This window comes from Neovison vison, chromosome 13 (assembly GCF_020171115.1).
Source record: "Neovison vison isolate M4711 chromosome 13, ASM_NN_V1, whole genome shotgun sequence".
NCBI classification, from domain to species: Eukaryota; Metazoa; Chordata; class Mammalia; order Carnivora; family Mustelidae; genus Neogale; species Neogale vison.
The window spans coordinates 20,334,245-20,357,553 of record NC_058103.1 but is presented as its reverse complement, the minus strand read 5'-3'; the positions used below and the strand labels follow the sequence as shown (position 1 = coordinate 20,357,553).

At 38.8% G+C, this 23,309-nt stretch overlaps 1 protein-coding gene across 1 annotated transcript; it reads left to right on the top strand.

Moving 5' to 3' along the window:
- Positions 1 to 8,174: 8,174 nt before the first annotated feature.
- Positions 8,175 to 22,872, top strand: DIO2 (iodothyronine deiodinase 2). The gene is given in 3 exon segments (XM_044230876.1): positions 8,175 to 9,093; positions 17,216 to 17,786; positions 17,789 to 22,872. Coding segments are annotated over 3 exon segments (816 nt in total). The 5' UTR covers positions 8,175 to 8,871; the 3' UTR covers positions 17,812 to 22,872.
- The last annotated feature ends 437 nt before the right edge of the window (positions 22,873 to 23,309 follow it).

Genomic DNA, 23,309 nt, shown 5'->3' with positions numbered 1-23,309 from the left:
TCCATAACATTCAGATATTAAGACTGAACTTGTACATACTAACTTTCAATTATAAAAGGAGAGAAAAGTTATTATTTAGGTCCCTGTTTCTGGCTGTTAGTGGTAGAATCTGTCAGAACAAAGCTTTAATCAAACTTTTTTTCGGGGCGCCTGGGTGGCTCAGTGGGTTAAGCCACTGCCTTCGGCTCGGGTCATGATCTCGGGGTCCTGGGATCGAGTCCCGTGTCGGGCTCTCTGCTCAGCGGGGAGCCTGCTTCCTTCTCTCTCTCTGCCTGCCTCTCTGCCTACTTGTAATCTCCCTCTGTCAAATAAAAAAAAAAATCTTTAAAAAAAAAAAAAACTTGTTTTCATTTTGTGTAACTGTAACAACTTTATCGTTAATCAAGAAAAGTTTATCTATACCTAAATAACTTAGTTCCAACGTCAAAAAAATACTATGTATGTATAATTGTAATAGAGATTATTTTATCAGTAGTCTCTATTAGAGTAATACATAAACATTGTTTTGAACTTGTTCTATTATCAGATACCACATTTCTAAATTTGATTTTGCAATACAATATTCTAGTGTGGCTTGTATATTTTCTTCATTAACACTTTCTTGAGTCTTACTCCACATAGAATTGGCTAATTCTTCTTTTATACCATACTGTATGCTGCAACTTTATTTATTAATAGCACCTGTACCGTGAGTTGCCTTTTTTAGTTACGTTTGTCTCCCCCTACTGGACTCCAAATTTGAGACCAGTAATCCTTTCCAGTGCACAGCAAAATGACAAGCTCTTTGCAGGTTTTTAATAAATATTTGCTGTAAGTAGATTGGCAAATTGAATAAATGTCTTCTGGTGGCTGATATTTTGAGTGAATTTGAGCTTATTTTATTATGTAAGCAGATGGCTTTGGCTTTTTCCTATCCCTTTTCTCACATTCCCTGTACCCTTTCACTGGGCCTACACGCAGAAGAGGAAAATATTTTACCCACTGACTTCTAATTTCCTGTCCTTTCATTGACTCAACCTCTACATTCTTTGTGTTTCTGTTTTACCAATATTTAATATATTCATTAATAAATCAAACATCTATTGTGATCAGGGAATCAAATGTTATTGAACGTGCACTGTCCTCCCCCACAACCCTGATTATATTCATCCTTCTAAATCTAGACTTCTCTTCTATTTTTCTGCCTTATCCCTTTTCTCCCCTGCCCCCATTGCCTGTAAACACCTTCTAGAAGAGTCCTTTTGTTAAAACAAAACAAAACAAAACAAATAGCTTTGATAGCTCCTTTAAGACCCATAGTTCTGAGGTTCCCATGGTAGGAGAGAAATATTTCTATGTTGGAGGAGTAAACAGTCTCTTAAATAAGACACAAAGTAGTGCCACAGATAGTGGCAGGCACTGGATTTTGTTGTGGCTTCAATTTGTCAAACACATTGTCCATTAAAATGTCAGTGGTTTTCCTTCTTTGCTATTGAGCATTTTCTACCCTGTTTTGGTCCAAGAAAACTTAGGAGATCAACTGTTTTCTAGGATCAGGGATATTTGTGTACATTTTCTTTCTAGTCTTCCTAGAATCATGGAAGATGCAGGAATGGTTATATGGTGAATAATTTATATAGTTAATGAATATGCCTCTCTAAAGGGCTCTCAAATAGGTTCAGTTCAGGGTTGAGTGTGGTTAAAGATGCAGGTTGGTTATTATTTTTTAGGCAAAGTTTGTGCATCCATAATATCCACCATTACAGGTAATCATTCTTGTTTCCCACTGAGTAACCCAGCTTTCCTTAAAGTCATTTCGAACAGGTTGGCAATTCATAATAAAATCAGATCTGGCCTGTTAGGAATATTTTTTTTTTCCAGAAGTTTTTATTAGAGGGAATCTGTTGATATAGATAGGTCCAAATAAACTTACCAGCCAGGATTCCTTTTTATTTTGAAGATTTTTATAATGATATTAAATTTCTCAAAAACTTGAATATATTAGCCACCAACATGCGATAAGTATGGGAAGATATCTTCAGCTCCATTTTATAGGTAGAAAATCAATCCAGAGGTTTGTTTCTGATCCTATGGGTCTTTATGGGCTCAGAAATAGATTCTTCCTCTGATGATTGAAACCCACCGGAACAAGACATCTCTTGGTAACTGGTAGGTGCCAATTTGCTGAGTGAGCTGGTATTATTTAACGTTTATCAAGAAGAGATCGATGGGGACGCCTGGGTGGCGCAGTTGGTTGGACGACTGCCTTCGGCTCAGGGCGTGATCCTGGAGTCCCGGGATCGAGTCCCACATCAGGCTCCCAGCTCCATGGGGAGTCTGCTTCGCTCTCTGACCTTCTCCTCACTCATGCTCTCTCTCACTGTCTCTCTCAAATAAATAAATAAAATCTTTAAAAAAAAAATAAAATAAAATAAAAAAAAAATAAAATAAAAAAATAAAAAAAAGAAGAGATCGAGATAGTTGGGCTGAGGAGTTCGGCATCTTAGCTTTGTGTACCATTTAGTTCATTACTGATAAAAAAATCATGAAGCGTATTGGTTTTACTTTGGGAAAACAGATTTTGAGTCTTTAAGTTGTGATAGAAAATTCTCCTGAGAAAACAAGATAAGAGTATTCAGGAATTTGTACACATCTATTTTTAAAACAATCATTTACCTAAGTGGTTGTGTCTTGATAAAAGACGACAAGTGTCCGTCTAATAAATGAGGCTAGATTTTAAAAATAGATTTGAATTTCAGGCCTTATATTTTGTCTGTAGAAAACAAACATGCTTTCCTGTCTACTATCTTTAGAAAAGCATAAGATTTTACTTAATTGTACAAAAAAAAAGTGTCTTCAAAATTGAAATGGAAACAGAGCATAGTTTATGATTCTGGTATTCTGCCATTAGTCCAGTTGGTTTTATGTATATGTTATATATTAACTTATTCTATACTATTACTTTAAGAGTACCATGGGCTTAAAAAGGTTTTGGAAAAGTGTCTTATGAGCCTCCCTCCCTACCTTGAAAATAAGCCCACTGATAACATTTTCATAACCTCCCTTGGTAACATATCTCATTGTACAGTCATCTTCACTGCAGGTATTTTTATCCCCATATCGAATGTGGATTTTTTTTATGCTACAGTAATTCTATTAGTTTCACTATCTTCACTGAGATTAGAACACATTGCTTATTTTCTCTGTGCATTTGTGTCTACCAGTTCTTGAGAAAGGAGTTGTGGCCTCCTTTACCCTCAGTGAGAACAAGCTACTATTGCCTCTGGAATTGCATGAACCAGCATGAATCTTAATATATTTTGTCATGCTCTGTTCATGTACTCAGTATATGAGTGAGGCAATGTATAAGTGATTTTTTAAAGGCAACTGTAAAACTGTTTATAAAGAATGGCCTATTTTATTTTAAAACAATGTCAGCAGGTGGTTTCCTATGAGCTATAGAGCGGAACAACGTAGAAGAAAAGCTGGTCCAAAGATGATCACTTTTTGACCTTTTTCCTTTGTTTCTCTTGGTCTGCTGCAGTGGGTACAGATTTAGGCGGAATGAAGACATTGAGTCACATTTTAGGAAAAGAGGATGAGTTGAATGTATTCATTCGAGAGCTTCTTGTCCTGAAGGAATTCATCTTGTAGCACTTTACAGAGTGTTCTTTTCTCTTCTCCTGGCCTCCCCACCACCAAACCTGGGTGTCTCTAGAGGTGAATAAACTATTCTCAAAACTAAGTAACACTCGGCCTCTTCGTACCAGAGAGATTTGGGAAGCCGGGATTGGGGATCGGCCATCAATTTAGATCTAGACCAGGTCAAGAGCAAATGAAGGCTGCTGTCTTGAAACAGCCGTTCAGTGGCCTCTGTGAAATGAGGTGGTGGCTTCCATCCAGTTTCTGGACAGCTGTCTTCCTCACAGAAGGCCTTGCCACAATTGGCATTAACTGGCTCTCTTGCTCACAGCCTCTCACAAGAAGTTCATTGAAACTTCTCTTTTCTCCCTTCCTCTCTCCTCCCCACCCTCCTCATCTTCCTTCTCATTTCTGCTTTCCCCATCCTGTTGTCTTTTACCTTTTCCTTTCCTCCTCAGTCTTACCAGTAGGTGGCCCGGAAACAAAAGAGTAGCAGCAGTTCCTGAGGGAAAAATGCATGAACACCTCAGCCTCTGTTTTCTGCCAGGGCTTGCAAAGGGACCCGAGACCAGCTGTTGGGATAGAAAGCTCATACCTCCCACAGAGTCTGCCTTCTCTGCCCCAGCCCTAAGCTGCTTTGCTCAAGGTGTGTCAGAGTTTACTCTGGGGTTGTCTATTTTATCCATGGAGCTTCTTTCATCACAAGGCAGGGAACACGGCTGCATTTGTAAAATGGATGGGCCCACAGGGAATTCTGAATGATTCAGTAGTGGTAGTACAAACCCTTCATTATAACTCCTCCTTGGGCACAACCAGGAGTTAGTAGAGACAGAAGGTCATGCAGTTTTTGATTCCCTTCTCTGATACGGACTGCACTATTTGCAGGGGGGGAGGGGGCGGTGTATGGCAATCACATTCCCCGTCCTGAGCTGATGTTTTTTTATTTATGATCTATTTATTTGACATCTATTTATTCTATTTATTTTTAATAAAGGAAGAATTAAACTCCATTTTTAAACATATTTAACAAATTGTTTGAATTACAAGGAATAAAATTCTGTGAAATAAGACTTTTACAAGATCCACAGCATGAATTATTAACTCCACAGAATTCTTTGGGTTCTCTTTGGCTCCTGCATAAAACAATAACAAGATAGCAGTGATAGCTTCCACCCCTGAAATTTTCAAATCTGCTCTCAAGTTATCTACCTTCATGTTCTCAGTCTCAGTTTGAGCCAAAAAGGGAAACAAAGGGACACTTACCATTCATATTCTTATTTCTCCAGCCAGAAGGAAGCAATGGTGGACATGATGCTCTCTTACTATAGAAAAAGACCATAATTAAACAATTTTACAGCAGTTCTGCACTTGCTAAAAAAACCCCAAACATTTTGCCCTAAGCTGCCTTTGTTTAAAATTTGAAACCTGTGTACAACATTGTACAGAGAAATTCAACCAACATGCCACACATTGGTTTGCAATTAGCTAATTACAATGTTGATTGCTAAGAACACTTCTATGGCCAAGAAGATAGCCAAGCCTTTGAAATCACCATATGAAACCTAAACCAGGAGCTTGAATTGGGGCAGTATTAAACAGATGTGAAATCCCAGATATCATTTGCAATTTAGAAGGTAAAATAATTCAGCACAACCACTTTTGGCAAGGGTTTCGATTTTCAGACTATGGCCAGGACCCGCAAAACAGTTATGTAAGAAAAAAGTGAGGTTCAACTTTAGGGAAGATATCCTAGCATGAGCTCTGACTCTATAGCCTTCATAATCCACATTCTCTCATGTGTATTATGGGATAAATCATTCTCTGTCACCGTATGTGTTATTTATTTATTTATTTTTTTAGTTCATGGTTTACTTGAAAACCAAAATGTTGAATAGTGTAAATAATTTGAACAAGCAAACTGTGTGTAAAGAAATACTTCGGAGAAATGTAATTCTAGAATGGACAGATTGTCTAATAGGTAAAGAAATGACTCTCACTTTTGTAATTCATTTATTTATTCATTTAAAAAAATGATGGAAGAAATCTGAGAAATGATACAAAGAGGTTGGCTATGTGTCTATTTGTCCTTCTGGTTTAAAAAACCCTCAAACACATCTGACTGCCAAAGAAAGAAAAGAAAGAAAGAGAGAAAGAAAGAAGAAACTAAAAAGACAAAAAAAAAAAAAAGCCTTTCTGATTTATAATCATTTGTAGTTTGGATGTGCCTTGAAGTTTGCATTAAAAAGAAAACATTTTTCTGATTTTCTACCAATTCCCCTCCTTAGCTTGCCATTTCTAATCATATCTTTCTCCTTGAAAGCAAATGACAAGTGAGGAAGCATTGGTTTATAGCTGCTAACATCTCTGCCTTAAAGGAGCACCGCTTTTGTTCAAACAGGTCAAAATGAATGTTTGAAAAGGGGCGAGATTTTAAGGCTTAAACAGTGAGTAGAAACATCATTTCCTGACTCCAGACCTTCTGTCATTGTGGAGTGGGACTTCATCTGGCACTTCACCTCTCCCTTCTACACTAGTTAAAATGCCGTGTGGCCACTTCCCTCTCTTTGTCTTTTTTTCTTCAATAGGGACACTGAGAAGATTCAAAGAATGAATGGAGTAAATGTTATCATGTATCTGAATAATATTCTTTAGGCAACACTGTACACTAGTCACAGGAAAAATATTTTTCTATGTGGTTTATATTCATTTCTCTAAGCTCTGAAATCTCTCAAAATTTAGTCCTTGGAATATAAGTCCAAGATTCATAATGGGCTAAACCGATGAGAAAGATGAAGGAATCAGATTTTTTAGGACAGTAGGGAAGGGGCAGGATTGTGTCAATGGGAAGGGCCACATCCAAGGCCAGCCAGGTGTACAGTTCTGGGGCACCCTAGCCATATCATACTGTATGTGAATGGTGCCCCCTAGTGTGGAGGAATGCATACCCTACCCATTGGTCCATTCAGTACATCCTCCTTGAATTTACTCTGTGCCGGGCATGGTTCGGACTGGTGGAAAACAGGAACAGAGAAAGCAGATAAGAATCCTTGGCCTCATGAAAACTAAAAGCATTCTCACTGTATTTTTTTCTTAAGGCAAACAGAACTGGGCCAACCGAATAAAATACATATATATCCAGAATTTGGTCCATTGGCCTACTATTTCATGACCCCTGCTCTGGGCTTGTAAATTATTTCTGTAATCTTGCAGGTTAGAGCCACAGGGACAAAACGCAGAAATGTACTGACGACAGGTTCACATCTTTTGCTTAGCTCGTGCTTAATGAGAGCACTGTGTACATAGAAAAGTCGGCTAATTAATTGTCAATTTCAATTCTATATCCTCACCCCAGTGTCTACACTTACTACTCCTTCTCTCAAGAAAACGTAATTACTAGAGGTGATCAGTTAGGTAAGTGAGGAAGGAAAACTAGACTGAGGTGGGGGTCATGGCATTCTGCCAATGCATTGTCTGCTTAAATAGACATTAGTTATGGAGACTTACGACAGAAGCAAGCCATTGAGCAATATTCAGTGTGGCTCTTGAACCAATTCAAAGTCTGCTCCTAACCACCTACAAATTTAATTATTTTTTTTCAAGGAAAAAGGAAGATTCCCCAAAGCTTCAGGTCTCTTAAGGGTTATGCTAACGGAAGTAGGGAAAGTACAGAATTTAAAGAGCTCACTTAATAAAGAAATTTATTTCTCAGTCCTATGGCATCTTAATGCCATTTGATAGAAAGTTTGAATTGAATCTGCATATAGGCAAAATGGAACTAAAAGAAGGTCTGGTCAACTAGCTACTTTCATGGTTGTCTGGAAGACTTTTTTTTTTTCTTTTTCACATTGGAAATTTCAGTAACACCAAAAAGAAAACTTGTATTAATTTTCTACAAAAAGCTTTAGAGAAATGCTGTGATGGTACTCAAAGAGTTCAAAAGTTTTCCACCTCACAATTCACTTTGAATATTCTTAAATAAGATCATGACTCAAAAATATTTAAAGAACCTGGATCACAAATCTGACGAGAAACTGTCACATTATAAAGGTATAAAGACCAGATGTAAGCATCCACATCTTCCAAAAAATAGAACAGAGACCATCCCTGAGTACTCTTCCTCTTTTCTACCTGCCTTCCAGAATTCTTTCTTTCCAAAAACCCCTCATAAATGAGTGATAACAATAATCATCATCAGAGGAGAGAGTGTTTCCCTATCAATTTACACATTACATTAAATTACTTTTCCCAAAATCTGGGAGCATTTCCTGAAAACTGTCAAAGGTATTATTATTTTTTTTCTCTCTCTCCCTCTCTTTAAATCACAAAGCAAAATTCCACTGTCCCTCTACTCCCCCCCCACTTCAAAAAAAAAAAAAAAGTTGTCGAGTTTTGCTTTTCTATTCACTGCAGTTCTGGCCAAAGTAAAGCCCTCTTTCTCAATGACGTCAAGATCTTTACCAAGATTAGGCTTTCATTTCTCTATTGCAGCAATTAGCCAGGGAATGTATAAAAGGCTTCGGGGAGACTCACTGGGCTGCAGAGAGAGAGGCACTTTGCACCACAGACAGATAGCACGAAGGAAAAGCCAGAGGGAGTGAGGAAAAGAGGAGTCAGTCGCTCCTGGGGAAGGGAGAGACAGACAGCCTGGGAGAAGGAGAACAGAAAGTGTGTGTAAAACGGAGTAAAGAAGGGGAAAAAAAAACTACCCTTAAAGCACATTTTTAAAAACTCTGGCAATTCAAGAAAGAAACAGGCTACGTTTCTGAACATAGAGACAATGAAAAGCTAAAGAAAATTTTGCAATCTCTGCCACAGTCTCATAGGTGCTGGAAATGAAAGTAGAACTGCCTGTCTCTAACCGACTCTGAGAGGGGTAACTGGATTAGGGACGGGTGCGCCAGTTTGTGTGTGTGGTTTTTTTTTTCTTTTTCTTCTTCTTCTTCTTCTTTTTTTTTTTTTTTAACATCTTAAATCCTGAAAAAAAAAAAAAAAGCAGCAGCTCCGAATTGAATGAATTGATGGGCACACTCCAACTGCTGGGCTGGAGAGACTGGACTTGGTCTTGCCATTTCTGCTTCTTTGAAAGAGGAGACAACTTGGGCTTCCTTTTAATTTAGTTTTTCTCCTTCTCCCCCCACCCCCCGGCCTTCCCCTTTATCTCCCCCACCCCCTCTATCACCACCCCCCTTTTAAATAAGAGGGTGAAGGGGAACCAGAGCGCACAAGGGAACTGACTGGGAGGCAGAGAAGATGGGCATCCTCAGCGTAGACTTGCTGATCACACTGCAAATTCTGCCAGTTTTTTTCTCCAACTGCCTCTTCCTGGCACTCTATGACTCGGTCATTCTCCTCAAGCACGTGGTGCTGCTGCTGAGCCGCTCCAAGTCCACTCGCGGGGAGTGGAGGCGCATGCTGACCTCAGAGGGAATGCGCTGCATCTGGAAGAGCTTCCTCCTCGATGCCTACAAGCAGGTGAGCCGCCCCGACAGGGGCTTCTCCCGTGGTCAGCAGGGGCAGGGGCTGGCCAGTGAGGGGCAGCAGGCCATGGGGAGCCCTGGGCTGGGATCGTGGCGCTGCCTCTGGGAGCCTGGAGGTTATGCTCGAGGGAGCTCCTTCCTGCGCCTTCCACACCTGTCACGCAGGTCAGATTTGGGCGTGACAGGTAGGAAGCTGTAATGACTTGGCGTGACTTAATAACAAGGCGTAACTTTCTAACAAGGGTCATTCATGTCTTGGGGCAGTTTTGAAGTGGGAAGTGTTGGTGCCGGTTAAACAATTTGGGGGAAATGTCAGAAAATGTCAGGGGAGGGGAGACTGCTGCATTTTACCTGCTCTTGTCACAAACTGGGATTTTGATGCTTCGCTTGATGAGAGTCGTAGGTGTATCAGGAAAGACGGTTCAGCGGTGGGCACTGAAAGGCAAGGGAAAAAAAGAAAATGCTGCTCAGAACCCTCAGAGTTGGAAAGATGTAACAAGATGCTCACAGCCAGAGGGGTTTGGCATAATAGCCCCCTCATTTCTGGTAGAGGTAAGAGTTAATGAAAGCAGCCCTTTGGGCAGCATCCTCCTCTACATGGACATTTTTGTAATTGAAGGATAGTTGACATACAATGAACAGGTGTACAACATGGTGATTTGACAATTATCTGCATTAAGAAATATTCACCATGATATGTGTGGTTACCATCTGTCACCATACGAAGTTATTACAAGATTGACTCTATTCCCTATGCTACACTTTTCATCCCCATAACTTATTTGACTTGAATCCTTTTGAAGTGGTTATCAGGGATCGAGTCCCAGGTCCTGGGTTACTAGATACCAATTTGAAAAAAAAAAAAAAAAAGCGCTGAGAACTAGCTGTCAGAAATCCAGACTTTGTAAGGGAGAGCACATTTGCTTTCTCAAAAGTAAAACAAGTTGTCCTAGAAAGAGCAGATAAGTCTATGGTTCGTTACTGTCTCAGAACTGTTAGAACATGTGTTTTGAGCTCTAGAGCAGTGGCCTCACTTAGGGGCAGAACTCATGTCTCAGGGCGGCTTCCCAAGACCTGAGTTGATGAGCTTTGTTTCTAATACTTACTGACAGCCCAGACTTTTGGTTGCTTGGAGATGTTGGTAGGACATCCCCAACTCAGATCTCAAGGGGCAAAGGGGAATTGGTTCTTTGTCGGTTGTCCCCCTGCCCCTACCCACGTGACTCCTAAAGATCTCTGGGCTTAATTAAGAAGAACGGACTCAGTTGGCAAAAGTTGCCATCAAAGTAGACAATCTTGGTTTTCCCTAAGTGTATTGGGAGACCTTGTCTGAGATGCCAGGGAAGGGAATTTGAGAGGCATACGGAAGCCAGTGAAGTGGTACATTATAGACAAGTGACACCTCAGAAACAGAATGAAAGCTCAAAATCAGAGAGGGGGACAGGAATGAGTCCCCCATCAATAAGTTCTAGAAAAATAAATCCATGCACGAGGAAAGGAATAGAAGTAACTTCTAGTCACAAGGAATCTGGAGTAATTGAGCAAACAAGTGCTCAAGAGGGAAATATTCATGAATTTGGGGCATTTTATTATATTGCATATCTTTGTTCTCAAAAGTCACCTGCCAAAGGTCTGCATGTGTTGTCCTAAAGGCCAGAGAATAGTAAGAGCTCTTGGTAGTATATGAAAGCTCCTTTATAATAATAGGAAACATTAATCTCCATTCTGTTATGTATGTTGGGCAAAGGGGAGTCAAGGGAGGGAGATACCAAGATGATCATTTCATTCCCACAAATTTATCATTGAATGTGGAATTCTTGTGTTTTGATTTGGGAGTAAAGACTTTGAAAGAGGGTAGAGAATGCACATGTATACCAGGCACAGTATTAGCATGTTCCCTCATCTATATCTGGATTTTGTAGTTGTTAGGAAGATAACATGGCCATGCCAGTGGCTTGAACTCAGAATATTAAACTCTTACTTCTTTGAAAGATAATAGACTTTTTGCCTTTTTAATGAAAGTCACCACTTGGGAGAATTTTACTTATATGTATATATGTTTATATAAATATCTCACATAAAATATGGGGGCTGTGCTGTTACCCACAAATATTAAGAGTGTTTCTTCTCTTAGGCAGCTTATTGGAATAAAAAGGGAAAAACAAACAAATGCCTCATCAATAAACTTCATTATATTTTTTTGCTTATATATAGTGTTCCATGTGTTGCAATTTTTTGTGATGCATATTCCAAGAAATTGACAAGGAAAAGTGATTTTTCTTTTTTCTTTCTTTCTTTCTTTCTGCAGATGGTTTATATATTCTTCTTTATTATTTCTATTGATTAGTGACCATGTTCACAACTGTTGTTATTATGTATGCTTTTTATGATTTATATATTAGATACCATGAGAAGAAGCAACTCAAGAACCCATATATCCAGAGACAAGACTGGATTGGGAGAATAGAATAGAAACGTTGTGGACACAGCTTGCCTTGATTTTTAGGTCTCCTTCTGTCTCGCCAGTATGACAGTGGTGGTGGCTCTGGTGGCATTTAAGGGTCATGCCGAATCTCTGAAACAGGTTGAATCACCTCCCTGACTGCTGTTGTCCTCTGCGACACTGTCTTTGGGTGCTGCCAGTCTACAGCCACGCTGGAGGAGGCTCTGTGTGAGATGGCACCACAGTATTTCACAATCCTGACTTGCGTTATTTGGAGGTTGCCACCTGCAGAAGCAGAGTTTTCCTGGCTGAGGGGTTGGCGCACCTGTGATACGTCAGGCATGTCCTTTCTAATTCCCTTTGTTGAAGGTCAGATATTTGGGAAGATATTTAGAGATAGTGCAGTCCAAGTGCTAGCCCTGTATTTGGCTCTGACAGGAAGCCACAGGGAAATCAACAGAACAAAATAAAACAATCCTCTACATGAAAATATTGAAGGGGCTTTAAAATTAACTCCGTAGGGAAACCTTTAAAGAAAACTTGCTCTCGGTGAGAGGGAGTTCTGTGCATGGTGTTGATGAAAAAGAAAGTCTACAGAAACTTGTGGAAACTCGTGACAGAGGAGAACACCCAAAGTGTGTTCTTTAAGTTTTCCTAATCTGTGTCATTGCATCTTAACACTGTATCCTTGTGCTGGTGCTCCAAGACTCAGAAATGCAACCAAAAGCAAACTACCGTGCCTGGGAGCCTGGCTTCCACCTAAATGAAGTGTAAAAGTAAACACACGGTATAGATGCTGACAAGCAGTTTAGCTTCTGAGTGGTTAATATTGCAGTAGCACAGAAAACATATTCATTTGAACATATAATTTTGGTTTTGAAGGGTCTCTAACATCCTCCTCCTCTTCACTCCCCTCAGACCTTTTGACACTAGTTTCTACAGTGGAAAATAGCCCTTTTAGGAGAGAAACAGTCCCAAAAGAACAGAAAGGAGGCCACAGCTAGAGCTTGTCCTTCACTTGGATAAAACAGTAGTAGGAAGTGATAGAGCTCAGAGCTCTGTTTTCAAGGTACAGATCAAAAAGAGAATGACCAAAAGGGAATCAAACTCAGAGTAAGTAGCTCACTCATTCTTCAACTCTGGTTTATTTGGCCAATTTGAATGGAAATGGGTAAATCGCTGCCTAATAATTGCTTGGCCATGTTTATAAGGACGCTGCTGTAGTCTGGTCATTATGTCAAAGAAATCGAAATTTCGTGATGGTTGATAAAGCCATTCCAGGGCTTTGGGTAGCAAGAAGGATGTGTAAATATTGTTCTGACACCGCCTCCCCCATTTTTATCATTTGCCTTACTTCCTATCATGAGACGAGGTGATATTTTCTCCAGAACCCTTTCTCAGGCCGGGGGGTGAAGGTGGGGGAACAAGGTTAGTAGTATGTGCTCTATTTCCAGCTTCTGCTTCATGAATGGTTCTTTTTTTCCCTTGCCCTGCATTTCACAGTCCACATGCTAAAGCAGTATTATCCTTTTCTCCATGCACTGAACACTGTCAGTAAAAGGAATACCATCATCAAGGGAGTCAAATTTTATATGCCATATATTTACACTCTTGTTCATGTTTATAAATATGACTATCACATTTGTGCTCTGCCTAGAGATGCCCCCTGTTGTAAAAATGCAACCCTTTATTTACCTCCCTTGTTGGTGTTGTGTTGATGTTGATTACACAAACGTAAGAAAGGACAACTGTAATAGCGCAGATGAGAGAGATAAAGTCAGTGATGACGATATTACATTTTACGTATGTCCTTTCTGATCCTTGCAAAATAAAGGGACCCTTTGGGAACATCGGAACTTCAAGACCAATTAGTGGAAATGATGTTTCTTGTGTTTGGGCATTAAATACTGGGCAGGGTTCTCTTTAGAGCAGCTAATGCTGGCAGGGAAAGAGGTACCGACCTAATTACTCTTCCGCAAGAGTAAAAAATGCCTTTTGAATGCCTCTTTGGCAAATATGTCTCATTAAGGACAAAAACCAAACACAAACCCTCTAAGAAGGAGAAATTAAGATGATAGGTAACTTGTGGCCAGGAGACTTTCTGTGCCACTGTGGGAAATTAAAACAAAGTTTGGGAGTACCAGGGGATAACTTGTTTTTGTTGAGCTTCTTTCCTGCAGCCTAAATGTTATTATGGGATGAACTTTATTTTCTTCATCATTCTGGCTCTTTGTCAAGGAATGCTTTGCTCCTGGGGAAAGCAAAGAATCTTCCATCATTGGAGACAGTGGTGATTCTCCCATTCCATCTCAGCAGGGCATATAACTGAACAAACCAAGAAACTCTTCATTTGAAACTCTGGTCATAATAAGAATTTAATTGCCACAGAGATCAAATGGAAAGATGAGAAATGACATTGGTCTCATATGGCAATTGAGGAAGGACAATAATGTCCTTTTAAAAGATTTATTTTTTTTTAGGTTAAAGGGAACTTTCATTTTTTTTAAATTTCTAAAGTTTATTTTTTCTTTATCATTCCTAAGTTGTCATCAGCAGGTTTTAATAAGATGAACAAACTTTACAATTAGTAGATGAGATTTACAAAAACAGACTATTGGTGTACTCACTTTGGGACTCACAAATAATGGGTGTGGAGTTTTTTTTCCCCCCCTCATAGGTTTGTTATTATCATTAATATCACATTTTCTCTAACCTAGTCACCCTCATGAACAAGATGTCTGCTTATGACCTTCCAATCTTCAGTAGGGTCCCATGGCTGCTTAGCAAAATAAAGAGGATTGGCTACTTTCACTTCGTACACTCATCAGCAGAGATCATCAAGAACAGATTGATAGTATTTGGTGTTGATTATGGCAGAACTCTACAATAGAGCTCCAGGATTCACATTTCCAAATTATCTGACTCAGTGAACATATCCATCACCCAAACACAGTTAATTTCTTTGCAGGTCAAGATTATTATTAAGTGTAAAATTCTTTACTGACCGCTACTCTTACGATTATAACAGCTACCATTCATTCAGTGATATCATTCAACAAAATTTTCAGCTTAACAAAATGTTAACCCTGCCCCCAGCACTAACACACACACACACACACAGACACAGACACAGACACACACACACACACACACACACACACAACAGGCATTATGCATTTGGTACCTTTTTTAATTTTTAATTTTAGAGTGAATATATTATAGTTGTTTGAAATTTTCTGAAGTAGATTAGTCTGTATTTTGAAAAAAAAATATGTGGCTGAACTATGTGTCACCAAGAAGAAGGAGGAACTGCTTTAACTTTCCAAGTAAATTAACTACAGGTAATGAGAGTCACCTGTGACTGAAGCATCAGATTAGATTGTTTAGTTTGAATGATCAAGAATAATGCAAAGATCTGCAGTTCTGCTTAGGTGAGAGTTCGGGGCATCAGAGGTCTTTAAAATGACTCCAACAAGCAGATGGTTGTTTTCACCTACCAAGAACCTACAAGTCTAAACTCCAGAGATGATTTTTCTCCTGTGCGTGGCCTGCTCACTCGACAAGAAGTCACTACAACAGCTCATGGGTTTAGACTGGTCTGGATGCCTTAGATCTTTATATCACAGTATATTGAGGAACACAGCACAATACCATTGAAAGCAGCCCTCCTAGAATTGTTACCTGTATTTTAAGTGGGAAAAACCTAACGAGAAGGTAATGGTAATGCTACCCACTGCTTAGACCTACAAAGAAGTACAAGAAGTACTCATAGATTAAAAGGTTTATAATACCTTTAAAATGTGTATCTTTAAATTGTCAGTATATTTTAATACCTCAGAGAAGAGTGAGGTATTATTTTACCTCGTATAAAACAATCCAGCTGAAAGTGGCTTGTTAGATTTCTCCATCTAGTGTAACTTGCAAATTAACCAAGAAAATTAATATAAATAAAGCAACTTTCTTCCTGATAGTAACTGAAAACAAATGTACTTATTTAAATCATATGAACAGCTTCCTTTCCTAAGAAAGAAGGTTGTTATTCTAAGATTTTTTAGAAAAAAATAATCATATTGTTTTAAATCTGCATCGCTAGGATTTTTCAGAACTGAAAGGAAGAACTTCTTTATTTCTTTCTCTACAGTTAAAATGAGTTATGCATTCACATTAGATAGAAGCTTCTGAATAAAAGCCCTTGAGTATTTTACATCAGTTTGGATTGTTGAGTCTTTAACAATTTCCTTCTAAGTGACTTCAATTACTAGCAGTGTTATGTGTGGTTGTATTTATACGAAGGGAATAAGTCGATCCAGTTGGAAATGTTTTGTAATATTAAGTATAGTGTATAAAAATCAATTGGGCTGTCGTAAGTTGTCCCTAATGTTATTGGCTTTGATTAAACCATTCTAGGGGAAGATCCGATTGTGTTAATTCAAACTGAAGTAATTGGTTCTTTTATGTTGCCAGCTTTTTATTATCAATTTACAGATCCAAAGGCCCATAAACTTTCCTTCAGTTTGTGTTCAACTGTCTAAACTACTTGCAAAGGGGCACAGAGAGTAATTTTCTTGCATACCTTCTTCTATATCTGTCTGGATATTTTATAGTTCAGAGGAGCTTGTTAATGGAATACATGATAGATGGATAAATGGTTTGTGATTTCCTAGATAAAAACAAGAAAACCCTACCAAACCAAAAACACGTGAAAAATGAGGAACTAAGAGAATTGTGGAATAATTGCATGTTTTTGTTATTTCATTTGTTTTATGGAAATGGTGAGGTTCTAGTTGTAGGAACCTGAAAGTAAGCAGCAGCTTGAGAAACCTCTAGGAAGGACATCATGTTGAGAAGAGCTCAAGTTACTTTTAAGGGTAATCTTTTTTTTTAAACGTAGAATTTCCCAGAAAGGCAGTATGCTGTTTCACATGTTTACTCGGCATTTGATGATGGAACCTATAAGTGCACAATGATTTGTAGTGTCCAAGAGCTTATTTTATATGTTATAACCCAATAACTGTCCAAGGAAGGCAGGTACCATTATCACCATTTTACAGATGGAAAACGTGAGACACCAAAGAGGTGAAGTGGGAGTAGCCCATTTCAGTAAATAGCAGAGCCCGGGTTTTCCACCTCTGGCCCAAAATACACCTCATCGGTATTGTTGTCCATTGGTTGAAATTAAATGGATTAGCATCATGCAAGAATATAAAGGTCTTTCCTATGTGTTTTAGAATTCAAAAGTGGGAATTCAGAGGGAGGTAGCTAAATTTCACAACTCTGTTAATTTCTCTTAAAGTAGACCATTTATTTTTAACTTTTAAAATGAAGTCAATTAATCATTTGTTATATGATGCGTGCTAACCACTAACAGCAAAGTAAGGGTAGGAAAGAATATCAGCATCAACGTAATGATGAAGAGAGTTAACCGAGATGCCTTTAAGGATGAAACAACTAATCTCAGTAACTATACAGAATGAAAAACTTCTACTCTTTTTAGGGTCTTTTTTCTACAATACCTGCCATGATGTCTCTTTACTTAAATCAATATAGATTTATTACATCCTATGAAGGAAATGCCACATTTGATTAGAGCCAGTTGTCTTTGTGTAGAGTGAAATGGAGTGACAATGCATTTCATATGGTATTCTCTCCCTCTTTTCTTTTTTTTCACCACCAGGTGAAATTGGGTGAAGATGCCCCCAATTCCAGTGTGGTACACGTCGCCAATGCTGAAGGAAGTGACAACAGTAGAAATGGTGCCCAGGTGAAGATGGTTGATGGAGCCGAGTGCCACCTTCTTGACTTTGCCAGCCCTGAGCGCCCACTGGTGGTCAACTTTGGCTCAGCCACTTGACCGCCTTTTACTAGCCAGCTGCCAGCCTTCAGCAAACTGGTGGAAGAGTTCTCATCAGTGGCTGACTTCCTGTTGGTCTACATTGATGAGGCTCATCCTTCAGATGGTTGGGCAGTGCCTGGTGATTCTTCTTTGTCTTTTGAAGTGAAGAAGCACCGGAACCAGGAAGACCGATGTGCAGCAGCCCACCAGCTTCTGGAGCATTTCTCCTTGCCGCCCCAGTGCCGAGTTGTGGCTGACTGCATGGACAATAATGCCAATGTAGCTTACGGGGTAGCCTTTGAACGTGTGTGTATTGTGCAGAGACAGAAAATTGCTTATCTGGGAGGAAAGGGCCCTTTCTGCTACAACCTTCAAGAAGTCCGGCGTTGGCTGGAGAAGAATTTCAGCAAAAGATGAAATCTAGATTAGCTGGTTAAAGGTATGATTGTAAAGGAGTTTTGTTTTTGTTTTTTAAGTTATGTAAAGGAAAGGAAACTAAGAACTGAATCCACTATTTCCACCAAGCCCCATTGTCTTGCTGAAAGTTAGGAATTTACATGTCAAAAGAACATAGACATCTAACATCTCCATATTCCTTTTACCACTGGAATGGCATTTGGCTAAGTAGTAGCCCCAGCACATCTCCTCCTAATGAAAAGCCTGAATGAAAAGATCCCAAGATGGAGAGGAAGAAACGCTGTTTCAACATGTGTTCATTCTGCCTTGGGAAAGAAGTAATACAGCTGATGCATGCTTTGGGACTTGAAGAAAAGACTTACCTGAATAACTACTACGTTAGGGAACTGTTGTCCTTATTAGTATAAGGAGTATTGCCTATGCTTTATTCAGCACGGTTAGAGCCCATCTGGAAAGTTCCCAAATATTTACATATAAAGAGTCCTTGAGCCCAGTTCTTGTGGTTAAGGCTTTTATGTTTAACAATGTTCGAGTAGTTTCTGCTGTTCTAGTTTCTAGCCATGTGGTGCTCTATGCCAGTCTAAACATCCCAGAACTCACAGGTGTATTTGCAGATATCAAGGATGATCCCTACCTGGAGGATTAGGATGATTATCTGAAATCTGAGGGTTCCTTTCTAGGCGAGTGGGGAAAGCCCTAGAAGAAAATCCAACTGACAAGCTAGGGACAGGAAGCAGATAGATGAGGAGGCTTCACAGAGTTTCACCTTGAAGCTATAGGGAATGGGACTAATTTGTTAGTCACAGAAACATGGAAACATAAAACATACGTGGGCCAGAAAAAGAAGCAACTTAATTGAAATCAGCATGGAGAATATGCATATGAAATCAATGGATTTATCATATATTCCTCAATTGAGGGAGAAAGGGGGATGGAAAGGAGGAAAAAAACCCCACGCTTCATTATTTTTAATTATGAGGGTTTTTTGTTAGAAATAATTACTTTCTGAAATAGGTCTGTGGTATGTATATTTTCAGCAGGTGAATTATACCGCATGATACTGATTTAATGTAAAACTAGTAGGTCCAGTGGTTCTGATCTGTCCCTCTCCATTCCTATAATTCTGATGTGGCCCCATTCATTTTTGGTCTCAGTCTCCTTAACGGATGCTGAGCTGGGGAGTGCATTCTTCATAATATACTCTTGATAATATATATAAATATATTCTCAGCTGCTGTGGGAGGTAGGTGCCCTGGCCATTCAGCTGTAGCACTGTTCTCCTCCCAGAGTGAGTGAACTATAATGAATAGTAAGTGCAAATAAACAAGATTTCTTCAGTTACAAAATAGAGGAAGAAAAAGTTAGTTTGAGACAATTCTCATTAATAATTTTGGAGGCTTTGATAGAGACAACCCTCAGTGGCTTGGAATGTGGCAAAATGGAATTCCCATTTATATTTAAATTTGGACTGGGATCTTCCTTTGTTCCAGTTAGCTGAGGTCTAGTAATCTAAGGCCTCTGTCCACATTATAATGCTACACACACACACACATGCACACACACATACACACACACCATATTTCTCTTTAAAATACACTATAGTTTTACCTATAATATAATATCTAAATATCATAACCCCCAAAGAATAGGCCAATTAATTTTGTATTATAAATATTTTATTGTTAATTTGAGGATGCTATTAAATCACAGTATATGGTTGTATTGACACGTACAATCAAAGGTTCTTATGACCATTCCATTAATAATTGAATCACAAAATAAAAGTTGTAGAGAAAAAAAAAAACACTCAAGTTGAAAATATCTTCCAGAACTAGTTGTCTGAAATAAGAAAAAGGTGGGAATTGAGTGTGTAAGAACCAAAAGTATATTCAAAAAAAACAAAACAGAACTGGAAAAATGTCATATCACTAGTTTATTGTTTAGATATTAATGTACTATTTTAACTGATTATTTTCTTTACAGCAATATTTAAGCTTTTCAGTGTCTTAAATTCTATAAAACACACCCGCAAAGAAAGGAAATTTTGAAAATGTGGCAACATCTAACAAATTTCTGGAAATTCCCACAGAGAACAGATTATTTCAGAGTTCTCAGTCATTAAACTTTGTACTCCAGACTGGGCCGCACTGAATTTTATCTTTCAAATGGTGTCAAGATTATGTGGTACCCGAGAAAAGGAAAATGAAAACTTGGTTGCAGCACACTCACCCCGTTGTCCTTAAACTTCCCCTTTGTTCTACATGTACAATAATGGAACAGGATGTTAGAGAAGCTGGTGGGGGGATGAGATTTGGCTAAGGCAGTGCTAGTTGTCTGGGAAAAAGGATGATGGAAAAAGCACCCAGTTGCGATAGATGTTTAAGGAAAAGAGAAGGTCGTGTGTGTGCAATTCCTCTCCATGAGGATATTCCAATGGAAAAATGAAGCAGTGGAAGTAAATATACAAAGGCATAGGCTGAATATCAGGGAAAAAGATATGTTCAATAGAACATAGAAGACTTTCTGGAAGAAAGGCAGTTAGGGAACAATGAAGAAGTGAATTGACAAAGCTCAGGAATCCTACAGTCTGTAGAATGGCTTGGTGTTAACCAGAGTTATGATAAGCCTGTAATTATGTAACCTATTTATCTCAACATGTTTTTTTTATGATTTCCTGTGATGTATCTTTTATGAACATAACAAGAACTCATTATTTGAAGTAGAGGAGAATCAATGCTTAGCTGGTATGCTCAGAGGAATTATTAGAGTGTCAATACCCATCCTACCTGTCGTGTCTTGATAAAGTATGTTCCTTTGAACAGTTGTTCAAACATACTTGGTAAAGTATGTTCCTTTGGACAATTGAGACCTAAACATCCCCTCCCCCTAGGCTGTGTTTACATGGAGCTATCAGTTTAGCCTTTTAAACTGAATTAGCTTGTCTATATTGAAATAGTTTCCAAGCAATTTTAGATATTATCATAGCATCTGGATTTACTCAGACCTTTAGTGTTTGAAAGACATGTGTCTTGGAACTATTCAAACTTACTTTATTTTATTGCTTAGAGAAAATATTAGTGGAGTCAACAATGGCTTTCTTGAATGGGTGTGAATGAAATGCCCACAGAGTAATGTAGAAATGTTTGATACAGATATTAAAATGTAACTGACCTCCTCAGAGGAAGACTAGTAACTGTTCTTTGTATAGCAAAAGTGACAGTCGTTTAACTTATATGACTTTTTATTTTCATGTTTTGGATCTCTGGTACTGTGTCTTCACCTTGTTTATAGAATGTACCTTTGATTTTTGGTAATATCAAGTTCTGAATGGCCTACTGATTCAAATTCGGCCATTAAGCAGAAAATGCCTATTCTATGACCAAGGGGAGAAGAGAAGCCTGCTGTCTTTTATTTTGCCTGAAGTGTGTTTCACTATTTGGGCTCTTGAATAAAAAATATGAAATATGGTGAGGTCATGTGTGGGTACTGCCTTGTTGTAAGAAATACCAGAGGGCATGTTAAAGACAGTATCTATGCCTTTGGGAGAATTCCCAGCTGGATACAAGGTGCTCTTAGCATGCCTTGTGGGTTATATCCACAGCAAAAGGAATACACTGATGTACAGGACTTTCCATTATGTAAATCTGACTGATGGTTTGGAAAATTAGCTTAATTAGAATCATATGGTCATTGCAAAGGGAAAAATGTAGACACCAATTTCTGTCCCATTGAAGGGTTAATGAAAACCTCTCGAGCACTTAGAGGTTTTCAGAACATGTCCAATGTCATGTCTCTCAGCAGAGGAGATTAACAGTAAGAATTCCGATTCCAGGAACTTAAAACAAAATGATATTGCCAAAAATCAGAGCAAAAATGTTTTCAGTTATAGCCCAACTTTCTCCCTACTTTCTACTTTATCTTAAAAATAGAATCCAAACTTAGGTTTCATATGTACATCCAGAACAGGGCACAAGTATAAATTTCTGCTTGGTGATCAGCATTCTCCTGGTGGTGTCTTGAGTCCTCCATGAAAGAAGGAAGTAGGGCCTGGGAGAGTTAGGAAGTTGCTAACTGGAGAGAGTTAGGCCCTGAGAATTTGGTCTACTGATTTGAGAGAATTTGAAAAGAAACTTCTTACCAGTGGAAAAGGTTGCTGGGTATCAATGAATGACTTTAGAATGAGGCAAACATTGGGCTACTTCTTTATGTCTTAAGTTCTGGAGAGCAGCAGAGGCAAGGTCTCAACTAAGAGACCCAGCTCTGCTCTAAGGAGAGTCTGAACCAATAGAAAGCAAACAGGTACAGATATCCAAACAAGACTGGTCATAAAATTCAGGGCTTGCTCCCCATTTAGGGCAGCAGCACCAGAGCTCCATGGAGTTCATTTAATATTTACTGAGGCGATCTCAAGGACCCAGGAGATGTTGAATGAGGTCACTATTTGGGCTCAAAACTATCCCCCCTCCCACTCCCCAAAGCAAACAGATAAACACATAAATGAAAGAAGCCCACAGAAGGGGGTGGGGAATAAATAAAAATTCTCTCAAGACTTTTCCAGACTACATCACTGGCCCATGTAGTTTTTATGTGTATTAGGATGAGAGACTATGAAGACATAGGTTTCCAGTACTTTATAACCAAAGCAATTAAAAGATATTGGGTAGGGAATGTTGGCCAGTTTTACTTAGTTTTGCATCACATTATTGCCAGACTCTATCACTAGCCCAAGTAATCGAGTACCCGGAGAGGGAGACTGGGATGTGCAGAGGTGACCAGTGTGCGAATGATAACTACTGATGAAAGAGTCACTGACTCAGTTAGTGGTTGGATGTAGTCACATTAGTTTTCCCCTGACCATCTTTGTCTCCCTGGCAAGGAGACTATTTGGGGCACGATGCTATGGGTACTGGGTAAATGTGGTGAGAATGCATGTGTGTCTTTCTCTGCTGCTCAGTTGCAGAAACAGAAATGCTTTGGAGGTTATTGTAGAAGGAGTGTTATTATATTGGTGCTGAGTGGTATGTGTGCTTTTAAAATTTGTTCTTGTATTTTAATAAACTTTGAATAAAAGAATAAAGTTACTCTTTGGTTCTGTTTATTTATTTTTAAATTATTCTCTAGACCTTGCCCTGGCTGGAACACATTCATGGTTAACAAGGGAAAGAGAATCCATCATTCTAATATTTATTCCTTGGTATTTGTGGGTAAAGACACCAGCAATGCCAGGTTATTTTAATCTCATAATGTGTGCCAGGGTCTTCAAGGAAATCAAGACAAGTTAGAAGAAAATCTTCAGATAGTTTCCATATTCATGAACAAGTCACACACAGAATTCATGGAAAGGGCCCTATTGAGCCTATGGAACAAAGTTTTACTTTGTTATATTTATGCCTCAGGTTTATTTTTTTTAATTAACATATAATATATTATTTGCTTCAGGGGTACAGGTCTGTGAATCTTCAGTCTTACACATTTCACAGTACTCAACATAGCACAAATCCTCCCCAGTGTCGATAAC